This window comes from Oncorhynchus masou, chromosome 29 (assembly GCF_036934945.1).
Source record: "Oncorhynchus masou masou isolate Uvic2021 chromosome 29, UVic_Omas_1.1, whole genome shotgun sequence".
Taxonomy (NCBI): domain Eukaryota; kingdom Metazoa; phylum Chordata; class Actinopteri; order Salmoniformes; family Salmonidae; genus Oncorhynchus; species Oncorhynchus masou.
Window position 1 is genome coordinate 32,817,638 of NC_088240.1, and position 24,166 is coordinate 32,841,803.

The 24,166-nt window shown below is 42.4% G+C and overlaps 1 protein-coding gene across 1 annotated transcript; it reads left to right on the forward strand.

Moving 5' to 3' along the window:
* Positions 1-1,178: 1,178 nt before the first annotated feature.
* LOC135519364 (putative methyltransferase DDB_G0268948) lies at positions 1,179-10,341 on the forward strand. The gene is made up of 7 exons (XM_064944552.1): positions 1,179-1,379; positions 3,670-3,868; positions 4,806-4,966; positions 5,356-5,569; positions 5,752-5,852; positions 7,730-7,867; positions 9,070-10,341. The coding sequence occupies exons 2-7, from the start codon at positions 3,758-3,760 to the stop codon at positions 9,158-9,160; spliced, it is 816 nt and encodes a 271-aa protein (XP_064800624.1). The 5' UTR covers positions 1,179-1,379; positions 3,670-3,757; the 3' UTR covers positions 9,161-10,341.
* The last annotated feature ends 13,825 nt before the right edge of the window (positions 10,342-24,166 follow it).

Below are 24,166 nucleotides of genomic sequence, written 5' to 3' on the forward strand. Positions count from 1 at the left end.
GAGAATTATACTTGGAATAAAGAGGAGGAATGGAGGCAAGAGTGGCAGAGGAGGTCTAAGAGAGAGAGGGAGGGTGAAGTATCGAAGGTGGTAGGTGTGAGGTTCTCAGAGCCTGAGGCTTGCACTGAGGATCAGGATAAAGATGAGTCTGTGACAGTAGGTGAAGTTGTGGAAAAGTGTACCCTTGCCTTTTGGCTGATCCATGCATGGTTTCAGGGTGGGTGAAAACAGAGTTGGGTGCTGTGGAATCAGTGAAGGTAACCAGAAGCGGTCTTGTGATAGTTGTTTGTGTTTCTGCTGGTCAGAGGGAGCAGGCGCTCCGTGTTAAACAAATGGGGGCAAGAGATGTGAATTGTTTTGCTCTCAAGAAAAGGGTGCCATTGAAAGGCGTGATTACTGGGTAGAAGTAAATGTGAAAGCTGACCAACTGAAGGGGAAGATTCCCGGTGTTTGTGATGTTTGTCGTTTGGTGCAACGCAGAAAGGGTGGCATGCGTGGAGAAACAGAATAGTCATTGTCTATTCTTTTGAGTTTTAATGTTGAGTCTTTGCCCAACAAAGTGATATTGGGATATATCAATTATCCTGTACAAGCTTTTGTGCTGAATACATTACGTTGTTACAGGTGTCAAGCTTATGGGCATGTGGCAGCAGTGTAGGAGGGAGGGTCCAAGGTGTGAGAAGAGTGCAGAAGGGCATGAGACAAACGAATATGTAGCATTGGGAAAAGTAGTGGTATTTGTTAATTGTAGGGGTGCCCATGGCGCTGGGTATCAGAAATGTCCTGTGCGAGAGAGGCAGGTTGAGGTTTCCAGGGTTAGAGTAGTGCAGAAGTTGTCATATGCTGAGGCAGTGAAGAAAGTAGAGGAAGATGGTCAAGGGATCCTGAGAAGAATGGTGTGAGTAGGGAAAGGGGGATACCTAGTCAGTTGTTCAACTGAATGCCTTCAAATGAAATGTGTCTTCCGCATTTAACCCAACCCCTCTGAATCAGAAAGGTGTGAGGCGCTGCCTTAATTGACATCCACGTCTTCGGCGCCCGGGGAACAGTGGGTTAACTGCCTTGCTCAGGGGCAGAAAGACAGATTGAGTGTAGTGTTAGATTGTAGGGTGTATGTTGTATTTTTTTTAAAGAAACGTATGAGCGTTATACTCCAGTCTAGTAGATGGCGGTAATGCAACATTTGTTGGATGCCAATCGCCGTTAAACCTCATCGAATAAGAAGCTTTTACAGCTGTTTGGCAGCTTTTTTACGTTTCAACATTAACATTTGCCTTTATATTCGTGAGGTTGTTTGGCGACTGAAGTTTACTTCCAGAGTCTTGCTTCCGAGTGTCGTTGATTAGGGTGTGGACGGAGCGCTTTCTGTGAGACAGCAGGTAAACAACCGTGCAGACATTAACTAGCTTATGTGGTTTTTATGTCGCATAACTAACCGCATCAACGTGAAGTATTTTCTAGCTATGTAACTAGCAATTGTTTTCGCTATCTGTTGCAAGTCTCCCTATCCTTGCCACGCTCTACTGTAACTACGTCCACATAACTGAGGGTGTATTCGTAAATTCAATCTGGAGTGCCAAAGTGCGCTCTTGACGTTCTAATTTTCAGAATGTTATCAGATTGTCGGTTCGTAAATTCAGAGCATTTCGCTCTCTGTGTTCAGAGCGCACACTGGACGCTCTGGCGGAGGAGTAGTGTTGATCTGAGCGTTCTGCCCAAACAACGCAGTCAAGTACCCAAGCCAACTGGCTAGCTTTCTAGCAAACGTTAGACACATGAGAGAACACCTCTGACCATTTTACTTGCCCTAACAGAGCTGGTTAGGCTGTTTTCATGTTATCCAGAGCATTGGTTATTGTGCTGCTGGCAACAATTTAATTACGCCTTTTCAACCAGGTTTACTGACACCGGCCATATTCAAGGGGTGTTGAGCTTTCCTAAATATGTGTCAGTTATGTAAATGTGAGACAATATATCCGCAGGAAAGTATAATGAAATCAACTTTTCAATGTGATGGTAGTGTATTCAGATTTGTCATCTGAAGAATATGCAGAACCATGTAAACACGTGCACCATCTCGGCAAATGTCCATGCATGACTTACATGTATTTTCATTCTGTTTGCATTTTTCAGGCACTACCAGGGGTTTGAAAATGATTTAATTATACTTTTGTGTGGATATATTGTCTCGCATTCCTACCTGCAAAAAGACCAACCAGTCCTGGCAATGTTTGTGGTGAAATTTTCAGATGGCAGAAACAGTTTTACAAGCTGCATTAAAATTGTGTAAGGTGATTTTGTTATTTGACATTACAGTTGCGTATAACTTCATTGCAGACTTTCAGGAGACTAATTAAATGTCTGCACTTGTTCTTCTGTTTTGCTGTGGTTTAGAAAATGTTCTGTTCATTAACCTAATCGCTGCATCATAGGACCCAGTCTAGTTTCACAATTTTGGTCTTAATGCAATCTACACTGAACAAAAATGTAAAACACATGTAAAGTGTTGGTTTAATGCGTTGAAATAAAAGATCCCAGACATTTTCCGAATGCACGAACTTGAGTGCATCCTTGTTGGTGAGCATGTCTCCTTTGCCAAGATTATCCATCCACTTGCCAGGTGTGACATATCAAGTAGCTGAATAAATAGCATGATCATTACACAGGTGCACCTTGTGCTGGTGACAAAATGTGCAGCTTTGTCACAACACAATGCAATTGACATGCTGACTACAGGAATTTCTACCAGGGCTGTTGCCAGATACTTTCATGTTTCATGTTTATCTTCCATAATCCTCCAACGTTGTTTTAGAGAATTTGGCTGTACAACCGCAGACCACGTGTGTGTGGCGAGTGGTTTACTGCTGTCAACCTTGTGAACAGAGTTCCGCACGGTGGCGGTGAGGTTATGGTATGGGCAGGCATAAGCTACGGACAACGAACACATTTGCATTTTATCAATGAGAAATTGAATGCACAGAGATACCATGATGAGATCCAGAGGCCCATTGTCGTACCATTCAGCCACCACCATCACCCATGTTTCAGCATTATAATGTACGGCCCCATGTTGCAAGGATCTGTAGACAATTCCTAGAAGCTGAAAATGTCCCAATTCTTCCATTGCCTGCATACTCACCAGACATGTCCCCCATTGAGCATGTTTGGGATGCTCTGAATTGATGTGTACGACAGCGTGTTCCAGTTCCCACCAATATCCAGCAATTTCGCATAGCCATTAGCGTGAGACAGCATCCCACGATCAACAGCCTGATCAACTCTATGCGAAGATGTCACCCTGCATGAGACATGGTCGTCACACCAGATACTGACTGGATTTCTGATCCACACCCATACCTTTTGTAAGATACCTGTGACCAACGGATCCATATCTGTATTCCCAATCATGTGAAATCCATATATTAGGGTGTAATAAATGTATTTCAATTGACTGATTTCTTTATGAACTGTAACTCAGTAAAATCTTTGCAATTGTTGCACACATCACACACAAATCAGTGTTTTGCAATTTGTCAAGAGGTGACAAGTTATTTGATCTTAGCAGCCCAGGTGTCTCTTTAAACTCTCTATGTGACTGAGTGACTACTACCAGTAGCCTCCTCTGTCCTACTCCTTATGTGTATCCTCTTTTCATGTAATGATTAAAAGGTCCTAAGTGAAGGAGCAGGTCTGTCTGCTGAGTCACTGCAAGCAGGAAAGGGCACTAGGCTAGTGGAGCAGCTTACCGCAGAGCACCATGACCTACCGGCTGTTTGAGGAGAAACACCATGCCTCCATCTACCAGAGGTACCGCTTTGTACCCCCAGAGGAGATCAGAGACATCATCCTGCATTACCTGGAAAGGAAGGTGAGACAAGCAAAGATAATATTACTGTTATAGACTTTGTCTTTTACATGACGTTAGACTTGTACAGTTGACATCTTAGGTTGTCTAAGATAAGTCTTTGGTGTACTGCTTCCACACAGTGTCTGAGAAGGGCATTTTTTAAACTTTCATTTCTATTGCATAATATTTCAGGAATATGACATTTTAAATCAGATATAAACATTATCTCAACCGTTTCCTGTTTCTAAATGCTTTTGAGTATTGCGACAATAGGTCACTAAACACTGTCATCCATTATCCTACGTTATTACCATAAGCTTGAAATACCTATTTAGCAAAGACCAGAGTGTTATATAATAACACACACACTACCGTTCACAAGTTTGGGGTCACTTAGAAGTTTCCTTGTTTTAGAAAGCAAAGCAATTTATTGGTCCATTTTAAAATAACTTCAAATTTATCAGAAATACAGTGTAGACATAGTTAATGTTGTAAATGACTAATGTAGCTGGAAATGGCAGAATTTAAGGAAATATCTAAAAAAAACCTTTAGCTGTGCTAACATAATTGCAAAAGGTTTTCTAATGATCAATTAGCCTTTTTAAAATTATAAACTCGGATTAGCTAACTCAATGTGCCATTGGAACACAGGAGTGATGGTTGATGATAATGGGCCTCTGTACACCTATGCAGATATTCCATTAAAAATCAGCTGTTTCCAGCTACAATAGTCATTTACAACATTAACAATGTCTACTCTGTATTTCTGATCAATGTTGATGTTATTTTAATGGACAAAAAAGTGTTTCTTTCAAAAACAAGGACATTAATAAGTGACTCAACTTTTAACTGGTACTGTATATTATCTGTAGTGAACATCACATTTCAATATCACTAGCTATCGCTCTCCTTTAGTGAAGGCTAGATATATAGTGTCTCACTGGTCCCCTCTCTTCAGAAAGTCCAGCCTCATGCCCTAGCTGTGGACCTGGGCTGTGGGACGGGGCAGAACTCACGCCTGCTGGCCCCACATTTCCAGGAGGTGGTGGGCATTGACATCAGCGAATGCCAACTGGAGGAGGCCAGGGCAGTGGCAGGGTTCAACAACATCACCTACAGGTGTTTGAATGTGTCTGTGTGTTTAACCTTGCTATCCTTTTGAGGTCCAAAAGTCCTCACAAGGATAGTAAAACAAGGAAAATGTGAAGTGGGGACATTGTGCCGTTCCCCATACATTAAGAAAAACTGCTATTTTAGAGTTTGGTTAGGGTTATTTAGGGATAATATGATTTTGAATGGGAATAAATGTTTTGGTCCACACTTGGCTCGCAAAACCAACGTGTATGTTGTTTAAAAAGAAACCGTGATGACAATCTGCAGAGACTGTCAATTACACTCAGCACAAAGGTCAGCGGTAGCTTCCCACTTTCAATAGGTCCCTAGTTAATATGTTAGTTTATCTAGAAATCCTCAATGTTTGGTGCTGTGTCTTAATACTTACTATACAGGAAAGGGACAGCTGAGGAGCTGCCGTTTCCGGATGCTTCTGTGGACCTACTGACTGCAGCCTCAGCAGCCCATTGGTTTGACCAGCAGCGGTTCCTCTTGGAGGCAGGCCGGGTCCTGAAGCCTTGCGGCTGCATGGCTCTGCTTGGCTTTGCTGATAACTTCAGACTCCATTACGGCACATGTGGGGACAGACTCACTGACATCTGTGATGAGGTGAAAAACACAGAACTAGAATGACATTCTATTTTTATGGTGACAAATCAATGCCACTTAATCTGTTTAGTGTGTCATGTTTATTATCATTGGGTACTAAGTACAATAGTTGTTTTCATCTACAGTATGCTTGCAAAATGTTTGTTAGTTTCCTGACTGAGATTTGACTTTGCCATCCCCAGTTCAAGAAGGTGCTGTTGCCATACACCAGCACACAGGTAGCCGTGTCCAACACCAAACTAAAGGAGCTTTATACTGCTATCCCCTTCCCTGACAAAGAGAGGTAACTCATACAGCCTCTGTGAGAACCCAGTAGAACAGCCTGTTATATATATGTGTATATATACAGTGCCTTGCGAAAGTATTCGGGCCCCCTTGAACTTTGCGACCTTTTGCCACATTTCAGGCTTCAAACATAAAGATATAAAACTGTATTTTTTGTGAAGAATCAACAACAAGTGGGACACAATCATGAAGTGGAACGACATTTATTGGATATTTCAAACTTTTTTAACAAATCAAAAACTGAAAAATTGGGCGTGCAAAATTATCCAGCCCCCTTAAGTTAATACTTTGTAGCGCCACCTTTTGCTGCGATTACAGCTGTAAGTCGCTTGGGGTATGTCTCTATCAGTTTTGCACATCGAGAGACTGACATTTTTTCCCATTCCTCCTTGCAAAACAGCTCGAGCTCAGTGAGGTTGGATGGAGAGCATTTGAACAGCAGTTTTCCGTTCTTTCCACAGATTCTCGATTGGATTCAGGTCTGGACTTTGACTTGGCCATTCTAACACCTGGATATGTTTATTTTTGAACCATTCCATTGTAGATTTTGCTTTATGTTTTGGATCATTGTCTTGTTGGAAGACAGTCTCAGGTCATTTGCAGACTCCATCAGGTTTTCTTCCAGAATGGTCCTGTATTTGGCTCCATCCATCTTCCCATCAATTTTAACCATCTTCCCTGTCCCTGCTGAAGAAAAGCAGGCCCAAACCATGATGCTGCCACCACCATGTTTGACAGTGGGTATGGTGTGTTCAGGGTGATGAGCTGTGTTGCTTTTACGCCAAACATAACGTTTTGCATTGTTGCCAAAAAGTTCAATTTTGGTTTCATCTGACCAGAGCACCTTCTTCCACATGTTTGGTGTGTCTCCCAGGTGGCTTGTGGCAAACTTTAAATGACACTTTTTATGGATATCTTTAAGAAATGGCTTTCTTCTTGCCACTCTTCCATAAAGGCCAGATTTGTGCAATATACGACTGATTGTTGTCCTATGGACAGAGTCTCCCACCTCAGCTGTAGATCTCTGCAGTTCATCCAGAGTGATCATGGGCCTCTTGGCTGCATCTCTGATCAGTCTTCTCCTCGTATGAGCTGAAAGTTTAGAGGGACGGCCAGGTCTTGGTAGATTTGCAGTGGTCTGATACTCCTTCCATTTCAATATTATCACTTGCACAGTGCTCCTTGGGATGTTTAAAGCTTGGGAAATCTTTTTGTATCCAAATCCGGCTTTAAACTTCTTCACAACAGTATCTCGGACCTGCCTGGTGTGTTCCTTGTTCTTCATGATGCTCTCTGCGCTTTTAACGGACCTCTGAGACTATCACAGTGCAGGTGCATTTATACGTAGACTTGATTACACACAGGTGGATTGTATTTATCATCATTAGTCATTTAGGTCAACATTGGATCATTCAGAGATCCTCACTGAACTTCTGGAGAGAGTTTGCTGCACTGAAAGTAAAGGGGCTGAATAATATTGCACGCCCAATTTTTCAGTTTTTGATTTGTTAAAAAAGTTTGAAATATCCAATAAATGTCGTTCCACTTCATGATTGTGTCCCACTTGTTGTTGATTCTTCACAAAAAAATAGTTTTATATCTTTGTTTGAAGCCTGAAATGTGGCAAAAGGTCGCAAAGTTCAAGGGGGCCGAATACTTTCGCAAGGCGCTGTATACATACATACATACATACACAGAAGTAATGTACTCACATCTAATGACTCTCAGGTGGTCAAAATCAAATGTTGTACTCAATAAACTGCAGGAGTATTCAATATTATGACTTACTTGACTTAAACCTCTAGGCCCCCCTGGGTAAATAGGGCATCCACAATGACTCCTCTCAATTCAACAGTGTATCTGTTCTTCTTTCAGGATTGAGTGTATCCCACTGAAGCAGCAGATCTCAGTGAGGAACATAGTGGGCTTCATGGAGTCCTTCTCCACGTACCAGGCCTTCCAGAGGGCCGAGCCTGATGCTGCCACCACACTGCTGCAGAGAACACTCAACAGGTAACAACCCTGATCAATCAACGGATGAATGAATGACTGATTGGATGAATGAACCAATGACTGATTGGATGAATTAATTAACTAATTAGCTAATTAACAAATTAACCCGGTAGAGTCGATTGATAAACCGGTGTGTCGGTGTAAGTTGCATAACAAAACAAATCCCCATCAAAATCCGTCAGTTTACGCTAGAGATTCGCATCCGCAAGTGTCACGCATCTGCAGTGAAAGGTGACACAGCTAAAGCCGTGTTTGTCATACCATGAGACATCCCGAAAATCATCTGTAGCGTCCGAACAGTTTGACCTACAAACTATTGACCATTGTATGGATAGACTCTCACCAACACGATGGTGTTCTCTTCTTTGCTCTACGACCCCCACAAGTGCCAGGAGTCTCGTCTGAAGTCAGTACCGTCAATGTGCTAAATTCTGTTTAGTAACGTCCGCACCGTTTGGGCTACATAATAATGGACGCCCACAAGTGTCACGGGACTGGTCTGAAGGTAACCAGTACCGGTTTAAAAAAACGGATGGAAGTGTGCAGAGTTTTGTGCCTACCCCAAAAAAGGGGTTAAATATGTGTAAAATATATATATTTATTTCCAGAGTTTTTTTTTTTTTTTACATTTATTGTATTATTATTCTGTTTTTTGTATTTTACACACTTTTCCCCGTCTCATCGCTGCAACTCCCCACTGTTCAACTGACGACCGAGATCCGGGAGTCCACCTCCAGCCTTAGACTGCTGTGCCACTCGGGAGGCCCCATACCTGAGTTTTCATTTATTTAGATCTCCTAGATTTAGGACAGACACTTCAAAACCTTGTTTCTTCTGATACATTTTTTTGACAGTCCTTTTAGCCATTTATGAATGTTTTATTCAATGCATTTCTATCGGTTTGAGTAGTCATTTTCCAAAATAAATATAAAAAAATAAATAAAAAAATTATACCTAAAGGGGTCCTAAAATTCTCAATCAAATAGCTAAATGATCCATAGGTATGACCAATTTAAAACAATTCCATCTGTCAGATGAGCCCCCCGTCTTAGAGTAAATATTAAATGAACAAAAAAAGTGTGAGGAAATGAACAAATAATCAAAATAATTAATTATACTTACTTGTATGCCACTTTTATGGTCCATCCCACATGGAATTATTTTGTCAATATATTTGATAAAATAATTCCATCATATTGCAGGTTTCTGAAGGAGATGGGAGTCACATCACCAGACACACTCATGGAAGTGACGCTGGAGTATTTCTGTGTCCTGGCGTCTAAACCGGAGTGAACTCTTCAGTGTGAATGTGTTTGTATGTAGACAGATGTTTCTTAAGCTTGTGTCAACCATGTTTAAGCTGTTAAGTAGTATTCTGTTCACATAAGATGTCATTGAAGTCCCTTTGGTTTTGTCTCTTCTTTTATACATTGTAATGTAGAGCAAACTATTAGCCTTAGTCACATCATTACCAAAATGCTTGCCACATTTAGTATCTTCCTTGCCTGAGATTGACAATAAAATGTGTCTGTAGACACAATTGTAACTTTTGAATATTATTTAACTTCAGGGCTGTATCAAGTGTCTCAGAGTAATATTATGAGTGTGGATTTTAGGATCAGTTTTTTCTTCACTAATTGGTCTTTTGATCAGGTCTGAAAAAGATGTGGTTGTGATTGGTAAAAATATCAGAATTGGGCTGACTGTCTAAACGCAGCCATAGGGCTGCAGATTTTTGGTTTGTTTCTTTTTATATGCTGTATGCATGGGTTCAACCCAATTCATTACATTATGCCAACTGAAAGACCTTGGGTCGGTTCTTGGACCAGTCCTTCAGATATTGACTGTTTATAATGAACTCTTTTAGTGAGCTAGTAGTAGTGCAGCTCAGTACAAAGCCTATTGTTGTTGATCTATGGCTTAGTGATCAGTTGGAATAGGGTTTTTATCTAAGTAAGGAAACTGAACTCATCATGCTTTTGTATTTTCCCACATCAATCACAACAGAGAACACACCCTAAGGGAAAACAAGGTTCTGATCCCTCCCATCTCCAGAGGACTTCTTATTGGTTCTAACACAGCTCTCTTTGAACCCATGTAACCCTGGCTCCCTTCATAAACATCCTCATTAGCAAACAACCCACATTCCTTATGAAGCCGCTGCACCGCCCCTTTCTCTATCTCTCTCATATTAGCCTGGCCAAGCACCTAGTGGTTTCCCTGAACTGGCCATGTGAGGTAAGGGAAACTCCTGATTACATTCATTAATGTGGCCTCCACACCCCAGTGAGAAAGAGTTTTCCTGAATTAAAAAAAAACAACTTATGAATAGCACGTCTATTTCTGGGTTGGACAATACCTTTTGTATTCCTGTTTTTTCCTGTAGTACAGCTCAGTGGCATGGCCAATCGTCTGTAAGGAGCATGAAGGTAAGGAGCATGCTGCCTCCTACTGGAAATAAAGAGTCTCCCTCAGCTCAAAGACTTTGTGTCCTTCCTGGAGAAAAGGTAGGATCAGTTGTGTGTATTCACGGAAGCCAAGCTTCCACCAAAAATGTACCTATAAAAAAATCTAAATACAGAATAATAATCTTTCGCCTCGGTTTCATAATTTTCCTTCAATTCGCTAGAGGCTGAATGAATCTCACAGAAGATAGAATCCGAGCGGTGCGAAACAGCGTCCCCTGTCTACGTGTGAATTGTCCTGGCTGAAGGAAAGGGAAGCGAGTTTGGATTTGTCGTATTTTTCAAATCGCATTGAGGGCATACGTCAATGACAAACAATTTGAATTGTTGCATCTCGTTGTGTTACTGTTCTTCAGTGTCTCGCTAGCTAGCTAAATTTGGTCCTTTCCAAAATTAGTTATGGATGTAGATAGGGATTTGGACTTGTGGTTTTACTTAATTCTCCGTACTGGCCAATGATTTATGACGGCGAATCTGAACTAAACATGAATTCATACATTGTTGTACTACTGACCTGAGGATGGAAGTTCAATATGTAGCTCGGCGTAGAAGGCTAACGTTAACTAGCTAATGTTGCCCATTGATGGAAGATAGGCTAGCGAGCAAGCATTTAGCCAGGTAGCCTAGGACAACAAAAAACCTAAATATTGTACTATATGACATAGTGATAGACCGTTTCGTCAACATGAGAGGTGGGTTGCATTGGCGTTTCTCTACAAGTAGCGTGAAAACATGTTCTATTTGCACTCGCACACACACATACGTTGATTGGACCAAATAGTTTATGGTATCTTTTAGTTGTCACTGCAATTAGACTTGGCAGAGATTATTTGATGTTGAAATGGTGCTGGCATACAAGAGGCAGCTCCTGTTTTCTTTGCGACTTTCAGTAACTGTGGTTCTAAATCAATAGTTGTTTAGTGGTCCGAAAACGGCGGAAACGGCGGAAACCGTCAAGATAGAACTGCCAAAGGGGGAGGAGTTGCAGTCTGCTGCAGAGAGAGCCTGCAAAGTAATGTCATACTTTCCAGGTCCATACCCAAACAGTTCGAACTACTAATTTTTTAAATTCCTCTCTCCAGAAATAAGTCTCTCACTGTTGCCACCTGCTACCGACCCCCCTCAGCTCCCAGCTGTGCCCTGGACACCATCTAGCTTCAGAGTTTATTCTGTTAGGTGACCTAAACTGGGATATGCTTAACACCCCGGCAGTCCTACAATCTAAGCTAGATGCCCTCAATCTCACACAAATCATCAAGGAACCCACCAGGTACAACCCTAAATCTGTAAACAAGGCCACCCTCATAGATGTCATCCTGACCAACTGGCCCTCCAAATACACCTCTGCTGTCTTCAACCAGGATCTCAGCGATCACTGCCTCATTGCCTGTATCCGCTACGGACCCGCAGTCAAACGACCACCCCTCATCACTGTCAAACGCTCCCTAAAACACTTCTGTGAGCAGGCCTTTCTAATCGACCTGGCCCGGGTATCCTGGAAGGACATTGACCTCATCCCGTCAGTTGAGGATGCCTGGTCATTCTTTAAAAGTAACTTCCTCACCATTTTAGATAAGCATGCTCCGTTCAAAAAATGCAGAACTAAGAACAGATATAGCCCTTGGTTCACTCCAGACCTGACTGCCCTCGACCAGCACAAAAACATCCTTTGGCAGACTGCAATAGCATCGAATAGTCCCCGCGATATGCAACTGTTCAGGGAAGCCAGGAACCAATACACGCAGTCAGTCAGGAAAGCAAAGGCCAGCTTCTTCAGGCAGACATTTGCATCCTGTAGTTCTCCAAAAAGTTCTGGGACACTGTGAAGTCCATGGAGAACAAGAGCACCTCCTCCCAGCTGCCCACTGCACTGAGGCTAGGTAACACGGTCACCACCAATAAATCCATGATTATCGAAAACTTCAACAAGCATTTCTCAACGGCTGGCCATGCCTTCCTCTTGGCTACTCCAACCTCGGCCAACAGCTCCCCCCCCCCCCCGCAGCTACACGCCCAAGCCTCTCCAGTTTCTCCTTTACCCAAATCCAGATAGCAGATGTTCTGAAAGAGCTGCAGAACCTGGACCTGTACAAATCAGCTGGGCTTGACAATCTGGACCCTCTATTTCTGAAACTATCCGCCGCCATTATCGCAACCCCTATTACCAGCCTGTTCAACCTCTCTTTCATATCGTCTGAGATCCCCAAGGATTGGAAAGCTGCCGCAGTCATCCCCCTCTTCAAAGGGGGAGACACCCTGGACCCATACTGTTACAGACCTATATCCATCCTGCCCTGCCTATCTAAGGTCTTCGAAAGCCAAGTCAACAAACAGGTCACTGACCATCTCGAATCCCACCGTACCTTCTCCGCTGTGCAATCTGGTTTCCGAGCCGGTCACGGGTGCACCTCGGTCACGCTCAAGGTACTAAACGATATCATAACCGCCATCAATAAAAGACAGTACTGTGCAGCCGTCTTCATCGACCTTGCCAAGGCTTTCCACTCTGTCAATCATCATATTCTTATCGGCAGACTCAGTAGCCTCGGTTTTTCTGATGACTGCCTTGCCTGGTTCACCAACTACTTTGCAGACAGAGTTCAGTGTGCCAAATCGGAGGGCGTGCAGTCCGGTCCTCTGGCAGTCTCTATGGGGGTGCTACAGGGTTCAATTCTCGGGCCGACTCTTTTCTCTGTATATATCAATGATGTTGCTCTTGCTGTGGGCGATTCCCTGATCCACCTCTACGCAGATGACACCATTCTGTATACTTCCGGCCCGTCCTTGGACACTGTGCTATCTAACCTCCAAACGAGCTTCAATGCCATACATCACTCCTTCCGTGGCCTCCAACTGCTCTTAAACACTAGTAAAACCAAATGCATGCTTTTCAACCGTTCGCTGCCTGCACCCGCACGCCCGACTAGCATCACCACCCTGGATGGTTCCGAACTAGCCTACCTGGTTAAATTAAATAAAGGTGAAAAAAATAAAATGAATTGTCGATAATCATAGATTTATCGATGGTGACAGTGTTTCCTAGCCTCAGTGCAGTCGGCAGCTGGGAGGAGGTGCTCTTATTCTCCGTGGACTTTAGTGTCCCAGAACTTTTTGGAGTTCGTGCTACAGAATGTAAATTTCTGTTTGAAAAAGCTAGCCTTAGCTTTCCTAACTGTCTGTGTATATTGGTTCCTAACTTCCCTGAAAAGTTGCATATCACGGGGGCTATTCGATGCTAATGCAGTACGCCACAGGATGTTTTTGTGCTGGTCAAGGGCAGTCAGGTCTGGAGTGAACCAAGAGCTATATCTGTTCCTGGTTCTACACTTTTTGAATGGGGAATGCTTATTTAAGATGGTAAGGAAAGCACTTTTAAAGAGCAACCAGGCATCCTCTACTGACGGAATGAGGTCAATAACTTTCCAGGGTACCTGGGCAGGTCGATTAGAAAGGCCTGCTCGCCGAAGTGTTTTATGGAGCGTTTGACTGTGATGAGGGGTTGTCGTTTGACCACGGACCCATTACAGACGCAGGCAATGAGGCAGTGATCGCTGAGATCCTGGTTGAAGACAGCAGAGGTGTATTTAGAGGACAGGTTGGTCAGGATGATATCTATGAGGGTGCCCAAGTTTACGGATTTGGGGTTGTACCTGGTAGGTTCCATGATAATTTGGGTGAGATTGAGGGCATCTAGTTTAGATTGTAGAACGGCCGAGGTGTTAAGCATGTCCCAGTTTAGGTCACCTAACATTAAAAACTCTGAAGATAAATGGGGGGCAATTAATTCACATATGGTGTCCAGGGCGCAGCTGGGAGCTGAGGGGGCCTGTAACAAGCGGCAACAGTGAGAAACTTATTTCTGGAAAGGTGGATTTTTAAAAGTAGAAGCTCGAACTGTTTGGGCACAGACCTGGATAGCATGACAGAACTCTGCAGGCTGTCTCTGCAGTAGATTGCAACTCCACCCCCTTTGGAAGAGCTGTATACACATAAAGGCATTTTTCAGCTATGATTTTACCACTCAGAATCCAGAATGGATATGACAATGGGGCCAGCACAGGACGTAATGGAACATTTGTTGCCTTAAAAGTTTTTTTAAAATCACCCATGTAAAATGAAGGCCTGCCAAGCTTACAGATTTAAGTTTAATAGCATGAGATGAAAGTAGACAAACATCAGAGTGAGCGTTATGAAGGTATAGTCAGTGGACATTCTGAACCTGGTTTGAGGTCAGTAGGTCACATGACCAAGGAGCTATTGAAATTCTAAATTTTGGAAAATTCATGTAAAACCATGAGACAAAAATAGACAAACTAAAGGGTGTGCAATGTGTAGGCCCACTGAGTGGACATTCTGAACCTTGTTTGAAGTCACTAGGTCACATGACCAAGGAGCTATTGAAATTTGAATGTAAAAAAAGTTTGTACTTTGTTCACGCTCCCTATCTAATTCAACTAGGAATACAAGACGCTGCTCACAGGTTTTATACCCTTGGGTCAGAAGTGGGCATAGCCGCCTTTAGGGCAATTCTCTGGGCGTACCAAGTTAATGAGGCAAGGCCTAGGTTTTTCTCAAATCCCATTTTAGACAACTAGCTTAACATTTCATCTTCCCCAAAACATTCTCTTTGATTTGGATATTTTCCATACAACTTACAATGTATAAACATCAAACATATACTAGGAAAACCCTTCACATTACAATGTTTTCGTAATAACGTCATCTATTAACCTTTAATAACAGAACAAAAATGACATACATTTTCATATTCCATCTATCATCATGACCACCATTGTGGCTGACAAACCATTGTTCCAAAGTTCCTTTAGTTCGTGTTTAATGTTCTGAGGCTGGTTCTCCATAGTGAAAGGACAAAGGAATTTGTCTGTGGCCTGAGATTTACCAGGGGCGTGGGGGGCCGTAAAACCCCCCACATCTTCAGACCCCTAGATTTCTCCTCTGTTGGGGTTGAGAGATAATCTGTAGGGTAGTGGTCTCTTGTAACCTGACCTGATCAAGACAGTCATGACCCACCTGAAGCTGATAAAACAGCATGATCATTACAGAGGTGCACCTTGTGCTGGGGACAATAAAAAGGCGAAACTAAAATGTGCAGTTTTGTCACAATGCCACAGATGTTCCAAGTTTTGAGGGAGTGTGAAATTGTCATGCTGACTGCAGGAATCTCCATCAGAGCTGTTACCGCAGGCCATGTGTAACCCTGCCTGATGAAACTGAGGAGGTCCGTCTGTAATAATGCCCTTTTGTGAGGAAAAACTCATTCTGATTGGCTGGGCCTAGCTCCCAAGTGGGTGGGTCTCTGCCCTTCCAAGACCACCCATTGCTGCACCCCTCCATAGATTACGGCCTAATGAATTTATTTCGATTTCTGGATTTCTTTCCTGTAACTCAGTAAAAAATTTGAAAATGTTGCGTTTGTATTTTTGTTCAGTAAAGTTACAATGGCAAATATTATTGCAATACATTACAGTACCAGACAAAAGTTTGGATACATCTAATAATTTCAGGGTTTTTCTTTATGTTTACTATTTTCAACATTGTAGAATAATAGTGAAGACATCACAACTATGAAATAAAACAAATCAAAATATATTTTAGATTGTTCAAAGTTGCCACCCATTGCCTTGACAGCTTTGCACAGTCTTGGCATTCTCTCATCCAGCTGCGTGAGGTAGTCACCTGAAATGCAATTCAAATTCAATTAACAGGTGTGCCTTGTTTGTGGAACGTCTTTCCTTCTTAATGCATTTGAGCCAATCAGTTGTGTTGTGACGAGGTAGGAGTGGTATACAGAAGATAGCCCTATTTGGTAAAAGGCCAAGTCCATATTGTGGCAAGAACAGCTCAATTATGCAAATAGAAACTACAGTCCATCATTACTTTAAGACATGGTCAGTCAATCCAGAAAATTTCAAGAAGTGCAGTTTAAAAAACCATGATATGATGAAACTGGATCTCATGAAGACTGCCACAGGAAAGGAAGACCCAGTGTTACCTCTGCCGCAGAGGATGAATGCGTTAGAGTTACCAGCCTCAGAAACTGTATACCAAATAAATGCTTCATAGAGTTCAGGTAACAGACACATCTCAACGTCAACTGTTCAGAGGAGACTGTGAATCAGGCCTTTATGGTTGAATTGCTGCAAAGAAACCACTACTAAAGAACGCTTAACAATGGACATTAAACCAGTGTTTTTTTATCAGTGATTTACTTAGAATTCAAGGCACACTTAACCAGCATGGCTGTTTTGATGTCTTCACTATTATTCTACAATGTAGACAATAGTAAACATAAAGAAAAACCTTTGAATGAGTAGGTGTCCAAACTGTGGACTGATACTGTATATCAATGCATGTTTCATTCCTGCGTTCACATTTTTTTTGCTGCAGAAAAAGATGGTCTATTGACATTCTCATGCCTTTAAAAATGTGTGCATGTGTGTGATGTTGATGTGTCCTGTTTGACAGAGGGGCATGCAGGCCTTTGACCTGGCAGTAGATGTAGGCTGTGGGTCGGGTCAGGGAACTGTGCTCATGGCCTCCTCACTTCTCCTCTGTGTTGGGGACCGACGTGATCCCTACCCAACTGCCCTGGAGCATGTAACCGCCCATAACATCTCTTACAGGTCAGAGCCACCACCCCTAACATCTCCTACAGGTCAGAGCCACCACCCCTAACATCTCCTACAGGTCAGAGTCACCGCCCCTAACATCTCTTACTGGTCAGAGTCACCGCCCCTAACATCTCTTACTGGTCAGAGTCACCACCCATAACATCTCCTACAGGTCAGAGTCACCGCCCCTAACATCTCTTACTGGTCAGAGTCACCACCCATAACATCTCCTACAGGTCAGAGTCACCGCCCCTAACATCTCTTACTGGTCAGAGTCACCGCCCCTAACATCTCTTACTGGTCAGAGTCACCGCCCCTAACATCTCTTACTGGTCAGAGTCACCGCCCCTAACATCTCTTACTGGTCAGAGTCACCACCCATAACATCTCCTACAGGTCAGAGTCACCGCCCCTAACATCTCCTACAGGTCAGAGTCACCACCCATAACATCTCCTACAGGTCAGAGTCACCGCCCCTAACATCTCCTACAGGTCAGAGTCACCGCCCCTAACATCTCCTACAGGTCAGAGTCACCACCCATAACATCTCTTACAGGTCAGTGCCAACCCCGGAGGGGAGAGGAGAAAGGTGGACTGGACCTGGGGATCATGTTTTGTTTTGAGTAACACTAACGTGGACTCAAACCCTTTACATTACAGTCAAAGAATTCATTTTTTTTACAAGTAGGCCTACTAGACTTGTAGGTACAAAATAATTTTATTCAGTGTGAAATTGACATGGATTTACCAATACCGCCTGACGGGTGGTCAAAACTACAGTGTGATGGGGACTGTAGGGTTAAAGTCCTTTCTTGATGGGGACACAGTGAAATTAGGCCAACGGCCAAGCTGGACAATGGGACTCTTGTCTGCTCAGACTCGTACACGTTTCCCTCTGGTGACCACATAAAGCTACAACTTCCAATACTATTCTGGAACCGTGCCATCTGAAATACATCTCAGGAACCAAACCAAATCACAAAGTTCTTTGCAAATGCTGGCCTGGTTCCCAATCGGTTTGTGCTCTTTTGCCAAGTCCTATCATGAACTACTAAAGAAAGTCCCAGAGGAGACCAGGAGACTGTCCACAGATGTCACCCACAGGTTGGTCCCTCACAACATAACCTCCCAAGGCCATGTTGATGCTTGTTGTGCTGTTATATTAACTTTTATTGTAATTGTGTAAAAATGTCAAGGTGTCAGTTAACATGATATCACAGAAACAAGAGGACATTGTGACTCAAAGCAGAGGGAATAGTATATACAGGGAAAAGTACCTAGCATAGCACTTTCAGTCTCTAGAGGTTTTGCTTCATGGATACAAGCTTGTTTAGATGACTTTCCAGCATGGTTTCTCATTTTGTGTGTGTGTGAGTGTGTGCGTGTTTATGCCTCTGTATAGGAGGGTGAAGTCAATCACACAATTCTCTATTTACAATTGCTATATTCCAATGATGCAGTGTCTTTAACTACAAAATATTGTCATGACATTTTATTGTTGACATTATTGAATGTGTCTTTTTGCATCTGCTTCCATGCCATTTATATAGCTGCTACCTGCGCTCTAATAATCTCTCCTGAACAGATCCCCTTTACATAATCATATGCAATTATGTGAGATTTTAGTTCTGGGTGTTTCAAATTAGCACTCTACTGACTATGGTGCCGTTCCAACTATGGTCACTAGAGGTCAGTGTTTAATCACAGTGATCTACAGCATCTACACAACCTCTGATGAAAGTGGCATGTTTTCCCCACACACACAGACTGCCTTGGAGAAGTATATGTCCATATATCCAGATTATGAGCCAGATCATACCATTACTTAACACGTTGTTGCATTTGATAAGCATTAATGGAGTTTCTGTGGGGCCAAGTGAAGGTGCGCTGACCTAGAGAAACAGAATAGTCTGTGGTTTGTATTAGCTCTACATATCAAATATCCTAGTGATTCATTTTCTTTTTTTTAAATCACAAAATATGTGAATTCCGCTAGAGAGGTATTGTAATCTGAAATAATGTGGCACCAGATGATATCATAGTAATATTTAATGGCAATATAAAGGTTTCTTTACCCAAGTATACATTACATTGATCTCTCATGACACTAGTGTCAACTTTCCCCATGGCAGAGGAGCTGGTCATTTCGAGGTTCTCTTGGTGCTCTATCCATTACCTGCGATAACAATACATATGTATTTTCCATATTGTGTGATGTGTTTATAAAGTCTACATTTTTCCTGACATATAACATTTGTTTAATTGAAAACATTTATATAACAAGGTTAAATGAAATATCATACACCCTCAATGTTTTCTGCGGGATATATATGATAATCCACTGTGAATATCAGATTAATAACTACAGTATGCATCTACAGCAGACAGACGCGTTGTGATTGATTTCCATTTCGGAAAGATGCTCGAGCAATAGCTTCACAAAAGGTGCTATGTTGCAAGCCCACTTCAAGGCTGTATACTAATTACTATCATTCTCAGTAGTAGAGAGATATCAGTGGCAAATGGTAGTGCAGTAAAAAAAACGTTTTACTATTCAGTGTGATAACACAGACCCTGTACAGCACTATTACAGTGGGGAGAACAAGAATTTGATACACTGCCGAGTTTGCAGGTTTTCCTACTTACAAAGCATATAGAGGTCTGTCATTTTTTTAAATCATAGGTACACTTCAACTGTGAGAGACGGAATCTAAAACAAAAATTCAGAAAATCACATTGTATGATTTTTAAGTAATTAATTAGCATTTTATTGCATGACATAAGTATTTGATCACCTACCAACCAGTAATAATTCCGTCTCTCACAGACCTGTTAAGACCTCTTTAAGAATCCCTCCTGTTCTCCACTCATTACCTGTATTAACTGCACCTGTTTGAACTCGTTACCTGTATAATAGACACCTGTCCACACACTCAATCAAACAGACTCCAACCTCTCCACAATGGCCAAGACCAGAGAGCTGTGTAAGGACATCAGGGCTAAAATTGTAGACCTGCACAAGGCTGGGATGGGCTACAGGACAATAGGCAAGCAGCTTGGTGGAAAGCCAACAACTTGGCTCAATTATTAGAAAATGGAAGAAGTTCGAGATGACGGTCAATCACCCTCGGTCTGGGGCTCCATGCAAGATCTCACCTCGTGGGGCATCAATGATCATGAGGAATGTGAGGGATCAGCCCAGAACTACACGGCAGGACCTAGTCAATGACCTGAAGAGAGCTGGGACCACAGTCTCAAAGAAAACCATTAGTAACACACTACGCCGTCATGGATTAAAATCCTGCGCTGGCTTGAGCAGGGGGACCTTGCGTGCGCTGCATGTCCAGGCCCGTCTGAAGTTTGCCATTGACCATCTGGATGATTCAGAGGAGGAATGGGAGAAGTTAATGTGGTCTGATGAGACAAAACTATAGCTTTTTGGTCTAAACTCCACTCGCCGTGTTTGGAGGAAGAAGAAGGATGAGTACAACCCCAAGAACACCATTCCAACCGTGAAGCATGGAGGTGGAAACATTATTCTTTGAGGGTGCTTTTCTGCAAAGGGGACAGGACGACTGCAGCGTATTGAGGGGAGGATGGATGGGGCCATGTATCGCGAGATCTTGGCCAAGAACCTCCTTTCCTCAGTAAGAGCATTGAAGATTGGTCGTGGCTGGGTCTTCCAGCATGACAACAACCCGAAACACACAGCCAGGGCAACTAAGGAGTGGCTCCATAAGAAGCATCTCAAGGTCCTGGTGTGGCCTCGCCAGTCTCCAGACCTGAACCCAATAGAAAATCTTTAGAGGGAGCTGAAAGTCCGTATTGCCCAGCTACAGCTCCGAATCCTGAAGGATCTGGAGAAGGTCTGTATGGAGGAGTGGGCCAAAATCCTTGCTGCAGTGTGTGCAAACCTGGTCAAGAACTACAGGAAACGTATTATCTCTCTAATTGCAAACAAAGGTTTCTGTACCAAATATTAAGTTCTGCTTTTCTGATGTGTCAAATACTTATGTCATGCAATAAAATGCAAATTAATGACTTAAATCATACAATGTGTTTTTCTGGATTTTTGTTTTAGATTCCGTCTCTCACAGTTGAAGTGTACCTATGATAAAACATTACAGACCTCTACATGCTTTGTAAGTAGAAAAACCTGCAAAATCTGCAGTGTATCAAATACTTGTTCTCCCCGTTGTACTTCTTAGGCTACCTATGTTACTTCCTATTGTTGTAGCTAGCCAGTTAGTGAATCTGTCTGTGTTAGCCATGTGTTCTGACTCTGATCCTGTATGACACTATCCACAGATGACCCAAAGTGACAGACCCCTCCACCTCTGGTCTTCTTCAACTGGGTCATATGAGTCTGTCAGGCCTCTGGTAAAGCCTGGTCCTAGACCATTAGATACAGTCCACATCCTGAAGTTATGACCATGATCTTATATGACACACAGGTTTTACTCTGGTCCTAGACCAGTAGACTATGGTCCTCATCAGGTTGTCACAACATAATCTTGTATGACAGACAGCTGTCACTCTTCTAAAGGGCTGTCCTGTCCCCTGTTAGTGAAAACACTGTCTAGCGAACACAATGAAAAATGTGACACACATCAGCCAAATTTGCAGTAGGGGTCTGTCTACACCGAGATCTGACCTTATCTTCATACCCTTTTCCTAAGCAACATTGGCCTATATAGCTCCTATCGTAATATTCTGTAAACTGAAGCCTGGCAGGGAGGAAGAGCCAAGAGAGTGCTGGTGACTTTCATTTGTAGCAGGAAATGATGTTGGCTGCAGTGTTGACTGACTGACTGGTTGGCTTGTTTCTAATCTAACTTGGGTCAAATCCACATTGGGGTGTAAATATTGAAAATTGTTTTCCCCTGCCTGCCAGTATCACAGTGTGTTGAAATGTCACAATGGTGGTCTGACCAGCAGAAATACCATAGGCAAACATAGTTTGACAAAATACTGTTTTTGATTGCCTATTAAGTTTGAGTTTTTGGTTCATGACTGATGACACTGACTGTATAAAAAATAAGTTTCCATGCCTGTTATCATCATTTCAAAATAAACTGCAAATATTCAATAGCAGAAATGTGATGAGTTTTTTTCCTTTCACCATCTGAAAGCAAGCTTTGCCCTCTGTCCTGTTCCATAATTCATTCTTAGGATGAAAACAGTTTGTATTTTTGCAGAGGTTTTATTTGTTTAGCTTATGCTTTTTATTAATTCAGTGAATACAATTTCCTCAGACCCGAAAGGCAATAAAAATAATCCATCATTGGATATATTTGATTTAAATGTCAGTCACCTTCTCTTTTCAATGGCTCAGCCTTGGTTCCTTTTTTTCTTTATTCAAACATGAAGTTGTCTATTGTTATATGCTCATATCATCTGTTGTATTTTTCTTTCCCTTTGAGATATTTTTTATGATACAAAATCATGGAAAGTCTTTCACAGCTCTGTATTATCACCAATATAAATAGGGATGACTGAAGATCTCTCTGTGTGTATAAGCCTGCATGTGTGTATCTGTGTGATAAGATGTAAAGAGAGAGAGAGAGAGAGGATGTCATGGGAGCTTGTCCTACCTGTATGGGCATAGCGGGGGACATAATTACCTCCATCTGTAGAAACAATCACAGAAGAAACAGTAAATAACATTGCCTTAGGAAAATATGCCTCTCCATACCCCTTGAGTCCATCACAATGTTTGGTAAAATATAGCCAACCAGAATATTCAATAGAAAGTGGGTTCCACTCCTGGAACAAAATAAGCAGCTTGCTGTGCCAGATTTCCACCCCCACAAATCATGGAAAGTGTGTGTTTGTGTGTGATATAGGGCAGGGAACAGCGGGTTGTTTCGCATCCATACTTTCTCTGAATAAGGGGCCCAAACTGGGGCAAAAGAGGGATGACCTCCTATCCTTCAGTCCCACATCACTTCTGGAGCCACAGTCACACCAGGGGATAAGAGTGAGTCCAGACCAGGACCAGACCACAGGAGTAATAAATGTATAGATACACCCTCAGTTCTGGGATATTTATTGTCATTGGGGCCTCAGAGTCTACCGAATAATGCTGACTCATAAGAACAAAAGTATAATAAATCTGACCCCTAGCCTGCTCTGTGGCTGTATATCGTGGAAGTGGATGGCCATTAATCAGACACTGACTTGTCGTGAACACATGTTGTTTGAGAGAGAGAGCAGAGAGCAGACCCTCATTGCACCAAGTCGTATTTGCTTTGTGAGAGGGCCAATTGGCTAGTAGCTCTATCATGGAACTGATGATGACATAGAGGGGAAAGCATTGACATCTCATTCAATGTTGGTGAAAAGATTACGCTTTTAAGAAAATAGATTGAATTGCATTCTTATGTGTTGTTCACAGCAGCAGATTTCAACAAACAAAAAGTATGAGTTCCTCACTTCAGCAATGACTGAAATGCCTGAATACTGCTGAAAACCCCATAGATGCTAAATAGGGATTTTAGAGATAAGAAATACATTGTTTCAGCTATTGCGCCGATGCCCTTCTTATCAACATTCCCAAAATGTAAACTACGGGTGGCAGCCTTGCTAAAGAAATAATCCCTTTGGAAAGGGTGGGTAGCCGAAGACCATTGTGTCATTGTTAGAATGAGCGGTTCAGGATTGAGGGATTCTCTGCTGCAGATGCACTATGATATGAAATGCAAAGAGGAACTGGCTGGCCAGCCTCCTGATAACATCTTTACAATTATAACAGCACTTCTCTCCAACATCTTCATCTGATTCCAACAAGTGGCAAAAACAACATAGAAAAGCAGTGCTGGCTCGCAGAACTTTTTATTTTAGGTTTATTTGGATCGTGGATTGCTCCTATTCTCTCATGCTCATAATTTCTGAGTTTTTATTTAGCTCTGCTGCCTGTAACATTGGGTAAAACCGAAAAGTTATGACTTGGCACTAACAGACAGTGAAGCCCCATTCATGAGACACCAAATGCTGACCTTGACAGTCAGAACAAGAGGGCACTGTTGCTTGGGAATCAGAACTGACATTGGTACGGAAACCCAAACACTCCAAGTCTTGTGTCAGTGTGTGTTAATATAGTAGGCTTAGGTAGCATTGTGAGGTTTGGGTAATTTCTAGTGTTTCTGTGAGGATCTCGTTATTTAAAAGAAAGTCAACATCTTCCCCAATAATAAACT